Here is a 15694-nt window from a genome sequence, read left to right as displayed (position 1 = left end):
ATCTCGGAAGTCTGACTTTAATCTCGGAAGTCTGACTTTAATCTCGGAAGTCTGACTTTAATCTCGGAAGTCTGACTTTAATCTCGGAGGTCTGACTTTAATCTCGGAGGTCTGACTTTAATCTCGGAAGTCTGACTTTAATCTCGGAAGTCTGACTTTAATCTCGGAAGTCTGACTTTAATCTCGGAAGTCTGACTTTAATCTCGGAGGTCTGACTTTAATCTCGGAGGTCTGACTTTAATCTCGGAGGTCTGACTTTAATCTCGGAGGTCTGACTTTAATCTCGGAGGTCTGACTTTAATCTCGGAGGTCTGACTTTAATCTCGGAGGTCTGACTTTAATCTCGGAGGTCTGACTTTAATCTCGGAGGTCTGACTTTAATGTCGGAGGTCTGACTTTAATCTCGGAGGTCTGACTTTAATCTCGGAGGTCTGACTTTAATCTCGGAGGTCTGACTTTAATCTCGGAGGTCTGACTTTAATCTCGGAGGTCTGACTTTAATCTCGGAGGTCTGACTTTAATCTCGGAAGTCTGACTTTAATCTCGGAGGTCTGACTTTAATCTCGGAGGTCTGACTTTAATCTCGGAGGTCTGACTTTAATCTCGGAAGTCTGACTTTAATCTCGGAAGTCTGACTTTAATCTCGGAGGTCTGACTTTAATCTCGGAGGTCTGACTTTAATCTCGGAGGTCTGACTTTAATCTCGGAGGTCTGACTTTAATCTCGGAGGTCTGACTTTAATCTCGGGGGTCTGACTTTAAAGGAATAGTACACCCAAAACACGATTAGCCTTCATTTTCTACTCACCCCCATGCTGAACAACACTCTGGAGTACTTTTTTGATATCTCAAATGCATCTGGAGATCTGGGAGGCTTCTTGCTGTCTGCTGACATTCAAATAATGGAGGTGCCCAGCGCCCGAGGCAGAAAGGTCCATAAAAGTCCACAAAAAACGTGTCAATATTCCTCCATACTGGTCGTCCAATGTATTCCAAGTGTCCTGAGTGGGTAGCATCCAGAATTTACTTGAAACGAAGTCATTTAGAATGTTTCTAGAGCATAAACAGTAGTGTATAGGATTTCCTGAAAGCACGCACATGCGCGCTCACGACGCTACGGAAGCCGGCAGACCAAACCAGATGAAAGTGCGCATTCAGCGTCTGCTCTGCCAATAATGCAAGCGTAGAAGAAGAAATGTGCTGTTTACCTGTCCAAAGAAAGAAACAACAAAAGAAAAATGTCTGAGGACTTCAGTGTTGAGGAAGAGCATGAGTTCTTTGCCGAGCTGAATGCGCTGGTTTGGTCTGCCGGCTTCCGTAGCGTCGTGATCGCGCATGTGCGCGCTTTCAGGAAATCCTATACACTACTGTTTATGCTCTAAAAACATTCTAAATGACTTCGTTTCGAGTAAATTCTGGATGCTACCCACTCAGGACACTTGGAATACATTGGACGAGCAGTATGGAGGAATATTGACACGTTTTTGTGGACTTTTATGGACCTTTCTGTCTCGGGCGCCATAGACCTCCATTATTTGAATGTCAGCAGACAGCAAGAAGCCTCCCAGATCTCCAGATGCATTTGAGATATCAAAAAAGTACTCCAGGGTGTTGTTCAGCATGGGGGTGAGTAGAAAATGAAGGCTAATCATGTTTTGGGTGTACTATTCCTTTAATCTCAGTAGTCTGACTTTAATCTCAGTAGTCTGACTTTAATCTCGGTGGTCTGACTTTAATCTCGGTGGTCTGACTTTAATCTCGGTAGTCTGACTTTAATCTCGGTAGTCTGACTTTAATCTCGGTGGTCTGACTTTAATCTCGGTGGTCTGACTTTAATCTCGGTAGTCTGACCATGAATGAAGAGATTGTAGTACGAAAGAGGATTTGGGCAACTAAAAAAATGTAACTGATTTAAAAAAAAATTTTTTTGTTTAATATGGGAACAAAAATCTGAATTCTTAGGGGGGGAAAAAGTTAGAATTCAGACTTTTTTCCCATATTATGCTAAAACAAAATGTTAAAATCAGTTAACTTTTTTAAAACAATTTTCAGTGGCCCCATTCCTCTTCCATAGAGGTTTGACAGAATACACAAGTAAAAAATCATCAAGACCAAGAAACCCAGCAGAGAAGCCAGGGAGGGAGATCTGGGGAAGTTTAAAGCTGAGTTTGGTTATAAAGTAAACCCTTTGATCATTTTATAGATGCCTGATCAATCCATAATCTAAAAACATTAAGAGTTTGAAACAACTGCAAAACATTCCTAGACAAGAGATAATTACTGAGAGCAGCAGGAAGAGTCTGATTTTAACTCTGGAGTAGCTGCTGAGATCTTCAGCTCAAGTGGTGGAATCTGTGAAAGTGCTAACATTTCAATTTAATTCAGTGTTATTTATATATAGCACCAATCCCTAACACAAGAACTTTGCAATCAGATTATCCAGTCAGATTGGTTTATTGCATCCAGTAGTTGACTTTGCAATCTCCAAATTTAATGACCATGCAGCGACAGTCCATATTGATTTGAATTGCTTCATTGACTCTGCAGTAATCCCTCGCTCAGGGCATGCATACAGTAATGGTGAGAATAAAAACTCTCTTTTAACAGAAGAAACCTCCAGTAGAACGAGAAATTTAAGCAAAAATGACTGAAGTGGTATGAAATGGCAGCAAATAGAAATGCTTAATTTCTTTCCTGAAAAGTGGAAGAAGCAAGCTGAAATCGCCAACAGAAACATGGCTGGCATCTCAGCAATTGGTATGAAACAGAAAAAAAGGTTAGTATCTGTCCAAAAAGATGGAGGCATCTTGCTAAAGTTGACAACATAAAACCTACTGAGATCGAATGACTTAGTACGAAGAAAGTGGAATCCTGTTTGGTTAAGGGAAAAATCCATACGCTTAAGTATAGTGACTGAAATCTTCCATTCAATTTATTTCTATAGCGCCAGTTCACAACATGTCATCTCAAGGCACTTTACATTTCACCAGATTATCCAGTCAAATGGATTCAAAGTTTTCTATCTAAGGAAACCCAGTTGATTGCATCGACTCATTTACTAGAAGGCAACCCCTCACATTAAGCATGCTTGTAGCGACCGTGGAGAGGAAAAACTCCCTTTTAACAGGAAGAAACCTCCAGCAAAACCAGGCTCAGTGTGAGCGGCCATCTGCTGAGGCCGACTGGGGTTCAAGGAGACAGAAGCAGAGATACAAAAGGAACTGTAAAAGGCGGCCCGTCCAGGAAACACACAGCCAGGCAGACGAGCTCCGAGCCAGCTCCCATGTCAGAGGATGATGAGAGCACATCCAGTTAGTCACAGTCAGAGAAACAGGACTACACTGGAAAACAGGCCGAGCTCCAATATCTATAACCAAAGGTGTTGATGGCGGCAGCACAGCTGATATTTCTCCCCAGGATGGAGTCACAGCCAAACAGGAACAGACCAGATGAAGCTACTATGAGAAAGAGCAGAGAGAGCAGAACGTTAGAGATTGAACTAACAGATTCTGCAGAGTGGGAGAATAGAGATAGAATGATGAAATGGGGGACCCTATGTCCTCCAGCAGTCTAAGCCTATAGCAGCATAACTATAGAGATAGCTCAGGATAACCTGAGCCACTCTAACTATAAGATTTATCAAAATGGAAAGTTTTAAGCCTAGCCTTAAAAGTAGACAGGTTAAAAGTTGGCTGGAAGTCATCTGAGGGAAACATGACCAGAAATCAACTAAACTGACACTGAACTTTTTAAACACCATCATGGTGGGGGTGGGGTGCATTCCTTCTGTAGCAGCGGGGAGTTGTCGCGGAGATTAAAAGCGCTGACGACAGGCTCTACATCTAATCAGATTTTTTTGCCAAGATTAATGGATTAGAAAGTTTAGTCTTTAGAAAGCTGGCTGAGACATACCTGAAGGCCTAATGGCTGTGTTTGCAGCTAAACGCCATTATTTAATTTTACTGGTGGTTATATTGATAAAATATCTTGAACATTCTCACATCTTTGACTGTCGAATAATTGTTTGTAAAATACTTTTTACTTTGTAGTTTTAACTTGAACCTTTAGCCCCATTTACAATACCCTCTGAAAACCGATCCGTGCAGAGTTCGGACTGAGCTTGGATCAGTTAATCCTTTCGAGCTCGGTTCCTTACGACCGTTAATGCTACGTTCACACCTAAACCGGCAGAGGCAGCAAAAGCAGCTAGTTTACATGCAAAGTCAATGGTTGACGCACAGCAAAAGGTCTCACAGCGTGTCTAAAGCAGCAGGAGCAGCACGTCATGAAGCGCGTGGCGTGCATCAGAAGCAGCAGATGCTGGAGTTGGAAAAATATAACTTTTGCAGCTTGATGAGCCACATCAACCAATCAGAGAAGCTGATCTTGGGGCTGGCAGGGAGACGGATGCAGCACTGCTGATGCAGAGCGCTATGATCCCTCCTCTGAAACAGTTTATTAATGCCTAAATTAACTTAAAATGCTGCCAGAAAAACATGTTTACTTTTATTATCCTGGTGCCTGCTGTTTGGATTACGTACATGAAAAACACCTTCCAGTTGGACAAACCGCAAAGAGGCGACCGGGTCATAGGCTGCTGTTGAATGGGATTCCTAGTGACAGAGTACCACCAGTGTACGGGAGTCTGTGCAGCTCTGACAGAAATAATATTTGAAGGCAGGATGGTAATCTGGAATAACTGCCTGCACTGATTAAGTTTTCAGTGGACTTTCTCTCTCTCTTTTAATTCAGTGGACTTTCAAACTTAAAAACATATTAAAACTACTTTTTACCCACTGATCACAGCAAATATAGCTGCCATTGTTACAGGCAAAGAAAGGATAGATTAGCTCCGCCCAATGCGCATCAGACCCACTTTTTTCCAGCACGCAGCTAGTGCAGCAAAGATGCTTCAGCCGCGCATCAGAACTGAACTTGTACAAGCATCAAAAATGAAGCAGCACGCGAGTTTTTACTGCTCTTGCTGCTTTAGGTGTGAGCGTAGCATTAAACATCACGCTAGCACGGTTCCTCCCCAATCTACGGTACTACTGCTCTCTAGTAGGAAAACTTTTAGCTGCTCGGTTGTGTCTGGCATGGTTCGGTTCAGTTTGCGTGCCATTTACACTAAACAGTTATCTCTGTTACTGTGCTCGGACCGAATCTCAGCACAGTTTCAAAAGGATGGTATAAATGGGTCTTAACCTTTTATAGGACTATCAGTGAAATACTTTGAAATCAAAATTACAAGCCAATAGTGTTATTGAAATCCAGGAAAACCTTATTACCTTTGTAACAGTTAAAAAATATGGATATTTTGATGGCAAATATCAAATTGCGTTTCTGTAATAACAAGAAACGCAAACTTGCCCTAATATATCAAGAAAAATAACAAAAGTGCTTCTATAAGAAATTCATGAAAAACACTCGGAGTGGAAAAAAACAAAATTTTTTAGGTACAATATAACCTTTGAGGCACCTAAATATAATTGTTAACTAGCCTAATTTATTTTTTTTACTTTTTACCTTTTTTTTTGACTTGTTAACATATTTTTGAAACTTAATTTACAGTAGGGGAAATATCAATCAAGGGTTCATCTAATTGGTCAAATACCAAAATAAGATGTACAGCCATGTAGCAGCATCTTTGCTGAATGACTGGATATAGATCTTCTGCTTCTAGACCTCACTGAGGGACGGGGGGGACACATTTGTAAGGCAAGTGATCAAAATTGGTAACTTGCCCTAGAAAGAGTTAACCTTGGCTCTAAAGCAGGCATCCCCAAAGTCGGTCCTGGAGGGCCGTAGCCTCGTGAGACCATCCTGATCTCGCGAGCTTTCAAGGTTTAACTCGCTAATCAGTCTGGAGACTCTCCGTTAAAGAAAGTTTGGAGCCGTTCACCAAACGAACGTCCAATCAGCATTGGCTTTGAGGCGGGTTGAGGTGTGACGCAACGAGAAGCGCCACAGTTCAGTCTAAAGAACATGGCGGCTTCAGCCGATGAAACTAGCGTTAGCGTGGCTATTGAGCAAGTTTTATCGGAGTTACAGAGTATTTCTTCACTGAAAGAAGAGCAAAACACTGCTCTGGAGACTTTTCTCAGAGGAAAAGATGTTTTTGCTCTTCTCCCGACTGGTTTCGGCAAGAGTTTGATCTATCATTTGGCTCCTCTTCGTCGTTGCTCTGTTAGTACGTCATATGCTTCGTTGATCTGATTGGTTTATTTGGCTCGTCTATCACCAACATAGGCCAATCAGCTAACCAGTATTTTCGCCCCTTCCCAAAATTACTTCAACGGAAGGTTTCTAGATTGATATGTGGAGCAAATCCATCTGGCAGAGTCGGGTTAGGAGGGCCGCTGTCCTGCAGGTTTTAGAGGTTTTCCTGCTCCAGAACAGCTTATTTTAATTTAAAGCTGATTCACAGAATCAGAAATACTTTAATAATCCCAGAAGGAAATTACTTCAAAGGCTTTTGATGAACTGCAATCATCATAATCAGCTGTGCTAAAGCAGGGAAACCTCTAAAGCCTGCAGGACAGCGGCCCTCCAGGACAGACTTAGGGGATGCCTGATTTAAAGCCCACATTACTGCTGCTTTAGGAATCTGTGAATGAAAGCCACCTGCTCTGTTAGCCTCCATGTTTTCCTCCTCAGGTCAGTTCTCGCTGCCCATTGATAAGAGGCAACTTTATGAGTTTGACATCAAGGTACCCCTCCTGGTCCGTGGCCCCGGCATCAAACCAAACCAGACCATACAGGTCAGGACTACCTTCCACCGACATTCATGTTTTTACCTATGAATGAATCACTCCTCCATGTTTTTCTTCCCTTTTAGGCTCCGGTGCTAAATATCGACCTCGCTCCCACCTTTCTTGACATCTCTGGGTTCAACCTGTCGACCGTCAATGTGGACGGACAGTCCTTCCTGGCTCAGATGGTCAGCTCCTTTCCATTTCACATGATTTCCTGTATTCCAGTTCTTCCCCCATATCCTGACCCAAGTCTCTGTTCAGGCTCCATCCCTGCGGAACGGCACAGTGCGACCGTTTTTCCTTGTCGAGTACACAGGAGAGGGAAGTCCAACAAAGGACCCATCCTGTCCTAAACTTGGCCCTGGAGTGTCTGTAAGCAAACACGAATGTCTTCACAACCTGGAAACGGCATTGGAGAGTTTTCTCCTTATTTTTGTTTCAATCATATCACAGATTTAAAATGTTTAAATGCAATCTGAAAACCAGGTTTGTGTGTTTCTTTTTTTAAACGTTTCAATGCTGGAATTTACAGCATTAAATGCACAGATGGAGGATCTGGAGTCAACAAGTCATCTCTATAGCCAGGCATACACTGTACGATTTTTTTTTCAATCGTTGCACGCAGCTACAGCTCAAACTGGACGAGGAAAACGTCAGAGTTTCATCGTACAAGTTCACAGCTCACAATGTTTGTTCCCACACTGTGCGACCGGACGCTCTGGTGCGATCTACCTGCTCACTCTGTACGTCTGAGATGGAGCTACTCGAACTCGGCTGTCCAGAAGCCAAACCAGTAGAAGAGGAAAAAGATGGAAGTATCGATTCCTAATGTTAAATATGAAGCTCACTAGAGTGAAACATGCTGCCTCGGCTATTTATACAATTTTGTGCTGAAAGCCCTAAAAAGAAAAGGCAACGAGGTATTTAGACAAAGACATGGCTCAACAAACATGGCTACTACTGTCGGTCAATTAGACAGAACGCCATTTCACTCACAACCCTGCCATGCTTCTGTGTTTACATCTGAGAGGAAGAGGAAGAATCCTTGTTTGCCCACGACGGCTGACTGAATTACAAACATGTTTGATTTTATCCAGACCTCACGATTCCTGATCAGGAGGTGGTCAGAGGCTGATCGCCCCTCGTTACCCCCTGTCAGTGTTGGGCACGTTACTTTGAAAAAGTAACGTACTTAGTTATAGTTACTAGTCACTTCTCCCAAAAAGTAACTGAGTTAGTAAATGAGTTACTCCACAAAAAAGTAACTAGTTACTAGTAAAAGTAACTATTGCGTTACTTTTGCGTTTTTCGCCCCCGTAACCCTCACCACCCAGCCCCCACCTTCTCGCCGTGTGTTTCCAAAGCCAGCTGAATAGAGCGGACGACAAAGACAAGAACCTGCAGAGAGTTTCGCATTTATTGCAACTCAACGTAAATGACATCAGGGAGGAACGCTATCTGACGGGCGTATAAACCCCGTCAGATAGCGTTCCCCTCTTCTTAACATGGGGGGAACGGTACCTGATGCGGTGTAAATATCATCGGGCTGCATTACCTCTACTCATGGCTGTGAAGTTTTTTAACAGGCCGTTCAGATCTGGTGAGTGTATGAAATTATTAACTGGGGATGTCTTATTCTGAAATCCTGTGTGTTTGGGTTGTTATAGATACTGCAACATCCATCCATCCATCCCCCTTTCTCCATATAGGCTAACATTTGATCGTTCACGCTCTCCGTAGTTCCCCTGCGGTGCAAGCACAGGGCGGCTGTTGCGCGCCTTTAGCGAGCATGCACGTTTCCTGTCGCTTGCGCGGTGAATCGTGCCGCCTGCGCTGTGCGGAGATGCAGGGGAAACCGTATCTGATGGGGAAACGCAGCTCGACGTAACACCGGTATTTCCATCTGGAAAACGCTGTTTTGCTGCTGGAGTCATCCTCACTCTCCATCTCTCTGTGTGTGCTGTACGTTAACACCCACCAGCGGAAACACCCACCTACCCAACTGACAGACGGAATTTTACTATACATCAGCCAATCTCATCCTCCCCTCTCTCATGACAAGGCGCGCACGAGTCCTATCATGAAAAAAGGTTGATTGTGCGACCTGAGTAATGCGCAGTAACGGGGTGTCTGCAATGGTAACTGCATTATAGTTACAGTCAAAGTAATTAGATTACTTGTTAATAAAAAAAGGTAACAGCTTTACTTTCAACGCTGTTACTCCCATCACTGCCCCCTGTACACTATACGACACACTATCAGGCTGAAAGTTGGCTCGATCGAAAAATACTCGCACGACTGGAAAGTCGGCCATAAAGGGGAAAAAAGTTGCACAGTGTATGCCTGGCTTATGTCTTGTATTTGTTCTGCCCAGCCACTGAAAAAGGGCACCAAACATAGAATATTAACAAAATACAGGGCAACCATTTTTTAAACTCTGGAAACATCAGAGAAAGCTGATTACAGCTGTGATCATATCTCAATGTGACTGAAGATAAAAGTGCAGCAATTTAATTTTTTATTATTTGTTCAAATAAAACTGGAAATATAACAAATATAAATGATCCAGTGAACAATTCAGTAGCAGTTTCTTGCCAATTTGTGTCACAATTTATTTCAGAAATGTATTTAGTATTATGCCATCATTACAGATGCCAGGACCTGCTCTATAGGGGCTCTGGCCCCTGGTGGCCCCCTGTCTGAATATGAAGTTTCATCCAATCCAACATCATTTTCTGACCAAGTTTTTTTTTTTTTTTTTCTCAGCAATGTTTCCCAGATTGTGTGTGTGAGGATGCCTTCAACAACACATACGCCTGTGTGAGGATGCTCGACGGCAAACAGAACCTGCAGTACTGCGAGTTTGCAGACAGCGAGGTAAACTCAGTCAGCTACACTCATGACCTGCATGTGGGGTTTAAAGGAGAATTCCGGTTTTTAACACTTTTAGCCCATTTTCTGTAGTGTCCAGGATGAAATCGAATGATCGACACCAAAATTTTGACAATTGGTACTGTCTCTGCTTTTTGGCTCATGTAGAATCCCCCCCTGGCTGCTTCAGAATGGCTTCCATTGTGCATGTCCGATAATGTCCTTAAAACAACCTTAAACGTTCTTTTTTAAAATATGCTACTCACCGGGTCGTCAGCGCTGTTCAATGACGTTCCAAAAAAAGTTTCGTGAAGAAAAACCGTTCCTGTCTTGTTTTATTTAGCATTTTGTAAATCCCAGAACTATTTTTTCCGATACATCACAACCGCTTATAAACTTCCGCTTCCCGTTCGAATCTGAAGCGTTGCACACTCCAGACCACTAGTTGGCGACGGTATCCTCTACCGTCAAACTCAAAGTCCAATATGTCCTCCTCAAGAATCCACCTTTAGTATTCCATTTTCAGAGTTTTTTAAAGTGTTTAACAGAGACGTTAGCACCTCGACGTCGGAGTACACAGAGTGAAGGAAGCAGAAACACTTGGGCCTTGCGAAAAGACTACAACTAAGCGTAAACAGGCCCCGTTTCCGGTGGCGGAGGGATATTGACTATTGCAACAGAACTCAATGGGATTTACAAAATGCTAAATAAAACACTACAGGAACGTTTTTTCTTTACGAAACTTTTTTTGGAACGTCATTGAACAGCGCTGACGACCCGGTGAGTAGCATATTTAAAAAAAAGAACGTTTAAGGTTGTTTTAAGGACATTATCGGACATGCACAATGGAAGCCATTCTGAAGCAGCCAGGGGGGGATTCTGCATGAGCCAAAAAGCAGAGACAGGACCAATTGTCAAAATTTTGGTGTCGATCATTCGATTTCATCCTGGACACTACAGAAAATGGGCTAAAAGTGTTAAAAACCGGAATTCTCCTTTAAGAAAAAGCTTTAGCAACAGCTAACGTCTCATGACGGTTTGCACTTTGCCTTTTAAAGCGTTATGACAGCTTTAAATTTAGGGGTTAGGTTATGACTTTATTATGTTTCTACTTTGATTGTTTTTGGGACGTGTTTAAAAAAGTTTTTAGTGAAAGCAGGAAGCTGTGGAATGCATTTTATTCCTTTATGTTTCCAAGGAAGGAACACATTTTGTGAATTGTAATTTGAAAAAACTAATTATGTAAATTTAGATTTGGAAAAAAAAAAATTTGCAAACCCCAAATTCAACTTACATTTTTTTATTTATTTATTACAAAATGTTTTTAAAGTGACTTTTTAGTTTTTTATCAGATTTTATTTCCTTTTTTCCCCAAATTTGTATGTTTTCAAAAATATTTCTTTACAGATATTCTATTTTTACATTTTCCTTTTTAATCATTTTATATTTTTACAAACCAAAAATATAAATGAAAAATCACATCTGTAAAAACAAACAAAATACCTTTGGAAAATAAATTTAAATAGAAATGTAAAAAAAATAAAAAAATTCAGAGAAAATATAAAGTTACTCTCAAAACCTTTTCCTTATTAAAATATTGTTGAACCCCCCGAAATTTCCATTAATAAAAAAACTAAAAAAATAGAAAAAAGGTGATGGGGTGTTGTACTTCATATGGGGCCCGCCCAGATGATGTTGCTTATGGGTCTATTGCTGTGACGTTTCACCATTGCTGCACAATAAGAACACATGTTGATTTTAACCTGTAACTGGGAGTCATGGTCCTAAGAAGCCCAGCTTTTTTTAACTGTTTTCTCAAGCTTCCTGCATTATAATACTAACTTGCAGGGGAGGATCTAGGATTCTTGGAGATCAGGGGCTTATCCCTGATGGCGAAGACGAGAGTGTAGACTTTCTGGTTAATCCAGTAATCTGTCATATTTTACATTAGAACAGGATTTAAGAAATTTCTAGTATACTACATGCTATCACACATAAGAATTCCCCCTCCATAACATTTGAAGAAATTAATTTAAATGCAAGAGTTTAACTGTGTTTATTCCTCTCTTCATCAACAACAAACTCTGTGGATTTTGGGGACATTTGATCATTATTTGCTGAAGTTATGAGAGGAAAATCAAATATTTTAGCCACCTTATATAATCCGTTCCTCCCATCACATGGGAAAAAACAAATAAATCTTGTAAATTTTGAAACTGTCATTATTTTTCTATATTATGTTTAAAACATTTATTTTCTATTTTGAAATCCATAATATTTAAAATAAATATGAATGTTGGTTTGATGATCTTTATGAAATGCATTGCTCCCGACATTTTGAATTGAGAAATCTTTCTGGATGGAAAGCGAAACATCTTCACACTTGGAAAACAAAGTCCAGTGGTTCTGGAATTAATTTTTTTTTGGAAAATTAGTAAACATTTAAACAGAAAATACATTTCATAAAGATCATCAAAGGGGGGGACAGATTATATCAGGTGGCTAAAATATGATTTCCCTCTGATAACTCTGGCAAATAACGATTAAATGTCACCAAATCAACAGGGTTACAGACTTGCAGGTGAGTTCATTTCTTCCCATCTAATGGAGGGGAACAGATTGTTTCAGGCAGCTGAAATAGCCGTTCTCTCCTCTCCTCCTCCTCCCATATGTTTGGGGAAAAAAGAGCCTATGTTTCTGATTTCTAAAAAAATTGTTATTGTATTTGTCATATGCTAGAAATTTCCTTTATCCAGTAATCTGTCATATTTTACATTAGAACAGGATTTACAAGAAAGTCTACCCTCATATTTTCAACAATTCTTAATTTTAGTGTCCTGCTATCACCCAGTTTTCATCCTCTTATGTCTAAATACACACTACCTGTTGGAAAACTGTGTTTGCTGACTGACTTTTATTTCTATCAGGTTTCAGATACACCACGAGTAGTGATGACAGAAGTTGGAAAAAGACAGATTCTCTTGGCGTTTAAAAAAAACAACACAAAACAGCTTAAAAGGATCTCGTCTGTTTATTTATTTTACAATTTTGTAAACAACTGCTGATTAAACTGGATGTTACAACCTTGGCATGAATATATGAGTTGTTTTTAGCGAGTAATCGATGAGAAGCGCTGTGAAAATTGTTCCATCCGCCATGTCCGCCTCTCTGGCTTCAGTGCGCGCTCCCGACAAAAGGGAAACAGAATTTCCTCCAAAGAACGTCTGGAAGTCAGTCAGAGCTTCATATCCCTGGAACATCAGTCTGTTTAGCAACAGCTAGTGGTGACAACTTCTTCTTCTTCACGGTAATGCTACAGGCTGCTTTCCTGCACATGCTGCCACCATCTGGTGAATTCCAGTACTGCACATTTTACTCAGCTCAGCTCAGAAGCAAGATCCGGGGGGCTGTAGCCCAAGTAGCCACCCCCTAGATCCGCCACTGCTAACTTGTATAAACTTACAATCTGTTGGCGTTTTTAGCTGAAAAAGCTCCATATGTTTAACAAACAGATTTTTCGGTGGCATGATCTCTAATTTTTCGAACCAACCCGTCTCCTAACTTACTTAAACATCGAAGTAGCTGCTGGTTAATATTCACTGAGTGCTGCTGCGTGTCTCTCCTCCCCCACATAGCTACTCTGTATGCAGTGAATAGCGACCCCAATTAATATTATGTCTCAAAGCAACAGATCTGATGATGTCACACCGAGAGGCGGGACACGGAGCACCACGACAAAGGAGAAAAAACACTGAAAATGCTCTGAACACTGTTAGCTGCTCCCAACTTCTGTTACCTTTGGCTAAAGTAAATGAGCAGAAAGGAGGAAAAAAGGGAAAATTATTGGTGGGACATGTCCACACCAGTCCTTCAGAAAGTTAGGCACTTGAACGTGCCCTTGTTCTTCATTTTCCATTAGCTTTTCACTGACTATTTTTTCAATGTCAGTAATACGGGACAAAGTGCGTTCCTTTTCCACTAAATACTGGACAGGTACTTCTATTTCTAAATACTGAAAAATTCTGTTTTTCAAGGGACGGTTGACAACCCTAGTACCCCGCCTTATACCCATAGACTGCCAGAGACCCCAATAGAATATTGATGGATGAAATATGTTTTTTTATTTTGATTTACACATGTTATTTACTTCCAACAATAATGGAACAACATTCATTCAATAAAAGTCTGAACCTTTTTTTTGTTTTCAGTCTTTTGTAGAAGTATACAACCTGACATCAGACCCGCACCAGCTGGAGAACATCGTGAAGAAGGTGGATCCGACAATCCTGCAGGCCATGAACCAGCGGCTCATTAAACTACAGTCCTGCGTGGGCGACAGCTGCCGTAACCTCAAGTAAAGAGGAAGACAAAGGGATTCAGCCATCCTAAGAGGGAAGGGCCATGCTCTCTGACACTTTCAGACAAGTAGACAGACATTTTGATTTGTTTTTGTTGGAGGAGAAAGGAGAGAAATATCTCTGAATTAAATTAAACTTTCAGCAGTTCCAACCTCCTGCTATTGTATCAATCACAGTTTATCTGGAGTTTGTTTTCGTATCATTATTTAGAAGAAAAAAAATTTTTTTTTTTTTTTTTTGCATTAGGTCTGAGTAGAAAGAGAGAGAAAATAGCTGCTATGTATCTAAAAAATAAAATAAAAAGAGAAGCTGCAGTGTTAAATGGTTTATTTGCACTTTAGATAGTGTCAGGATCAACCATAAGCATGTATGGTCCAATTTATATTTTTGGAAAAAACTGGAAAAAAAAAGTACCTTAATGCACAAAATTGTAAATGAATATTCTGCTGTTAGCTTTCCTTGCTAACAGTAGTTAGCCAGGTCACTTAGCAAAGTAACTGGCTGGATTTGTGACCAGCAGCTGTAACACGGGTTTAGATTTGGTTTGATGTCTTTCTCTCCCCACTTCAACATCCACCTGTGAGGCAAATTAAAATGAGGACTAGCTTAGCAACAGTTGACCTAGCTTAGCAACAGTTGGCCTAGCGTAGCAGCAGTTGGCCTAGCGTAGCAGCAGTTGGCCTAGCGTAGCAGCAGTTGGCCTAGCGTAGCAGCAGTGGACCTAGCTAAGGAGCAGTTGGCCTAGCTTAGCAGCTGTTGGCCTAGCTTAGCAGCAGTTGACCTAGCTTAGCAACAGTGGATCTAGCTAAGCAGCAGTCGGCCTAGCTTAGCAACAGTTGGCCTAGCTTAGCAGCAGCTAGCCTTGCTTAGTGCTGTTAAAACATAAAAGTAAAAAGAATATTGTTATTCAGCATACAGGCAATAATCTATATCATAAATTAAATACACTGGATACACTGTTGGAAGTTTTAACATTTAGCCACATAAAAAAGGCTTTCATTGGAACTTTTTTTTTTTCAACAAATCAAAATGTCTGCCACCTTTCTGAGCAAGGCTTTTATAGCTTTTTGTCTTTTAAAAGCACACTTTTTTTATCCATGCTGTGACATTTGTATTGTATAAACTGCACTATTAATGTTAAACCCTGTGAATCCTGTTTGATTATACCTAAGACAGAAACAGAAGCTTTCAGACAAAGATTTGCTTCTGATAGCGATGCAAAAACTGAAGGCCTTGTTGCTACCGTCATGCTCTAGCCTGATCTTTATTGATTCTTCATAAAACTTGAGGGATTTTTGTATTTTGGGGGTTTGATGAGAAGGTTTCTCCCCGTATTGAATGAAGCAGCCACCACCAGGTGGTTAGCATAGCACACAAACACTTTGCAGAAAGGGTTCGCTGAGCTGGGTTTGCCTCCCAGGTTTAGAATCAGTCTACTTCTAACTGAAAGCATCCTAAGAAACTATTTTCAGACAGACCTTAACGTCTATTCTACTACAGTTTGAAAAAAATAAATAACACAACCAAATGTGTTTTTTTGTTGTTTTTTTTCTGTCCCAACTTGTGCCTTGAGATGTAAACCTACCTTTATGTATTTTTTTGATCATCCATGTCATGTTTTGCAAAAACACTTGGAGGTGAGCGGTTTGCTTGAATGTTCATGAATGTGATCTGATTTACTAACTGGAAAGGGATTTTTATACCTGCTGAT

General features: G+C 40.9%; 1 protein-coding gene across 2 annotated transcripts in view; it reads left to right on the top strand.

The window, feature by feature from the left end:
- gnsb (glucosamine (N-acetyl)-6-sulfatase (Sanfilippo disease IIID), b) overlaps window positions 1–15578 on the top strand; it is a 37432-nt gene extending 21854 nt beyond the window's left edge. Inside the window, exons 9-13 of one of the 2 annotated variants that reach the window (XM_038296657.1) lie at window positions 6657–6760; window positions 6838–6939; window positions 7016–7126; window positions 9521–9631; window positions 13834–15578. In XM_038296657.1, coding sequence (XP_038152585.1) covers window positions 6657–6760; window positions 6838–6939; window positions 7016–7126; window positions 9521–9631; window positions 13834–13983 — 578 coding nt within the window. In that variant the 3' untranslated portion in view covers window positions 13984–15578. Of the gene's footprint in view, window positions 1–6656; window positions 6761–6837; window positions 6940–7015; window positions 7127–9520; window positions 9671–10621; window positions 10655–13833 lie in introns of those variants that run through there. The other variant, XM_038296658.1, reaches the window with a different exon arrangement.
- Window positions 15579–15694: the final 116 nt, after the last annotated feature.

The sequence above is a fragment of the Cyprinodon tularosa genome, unplaced genomic scaffold (genome assembly GCF_016077235.1).
Source record: "Cyprinodon tularosa strain WSP-4 unplaced genomic scaffold, ASM1607723v1 ctg374, whole genome shotgun sequence".
Lineage (NCBI taxonomy): Eukaryota > Metazoa > Chordata > Actinopteri > Cyprinodontiformes > Cyprinodontidae > Cyprinodon > Cyprinodon tularosa.
This window is presented reverse-complemented; position numbering and strand designations above follow the sequence as displayed.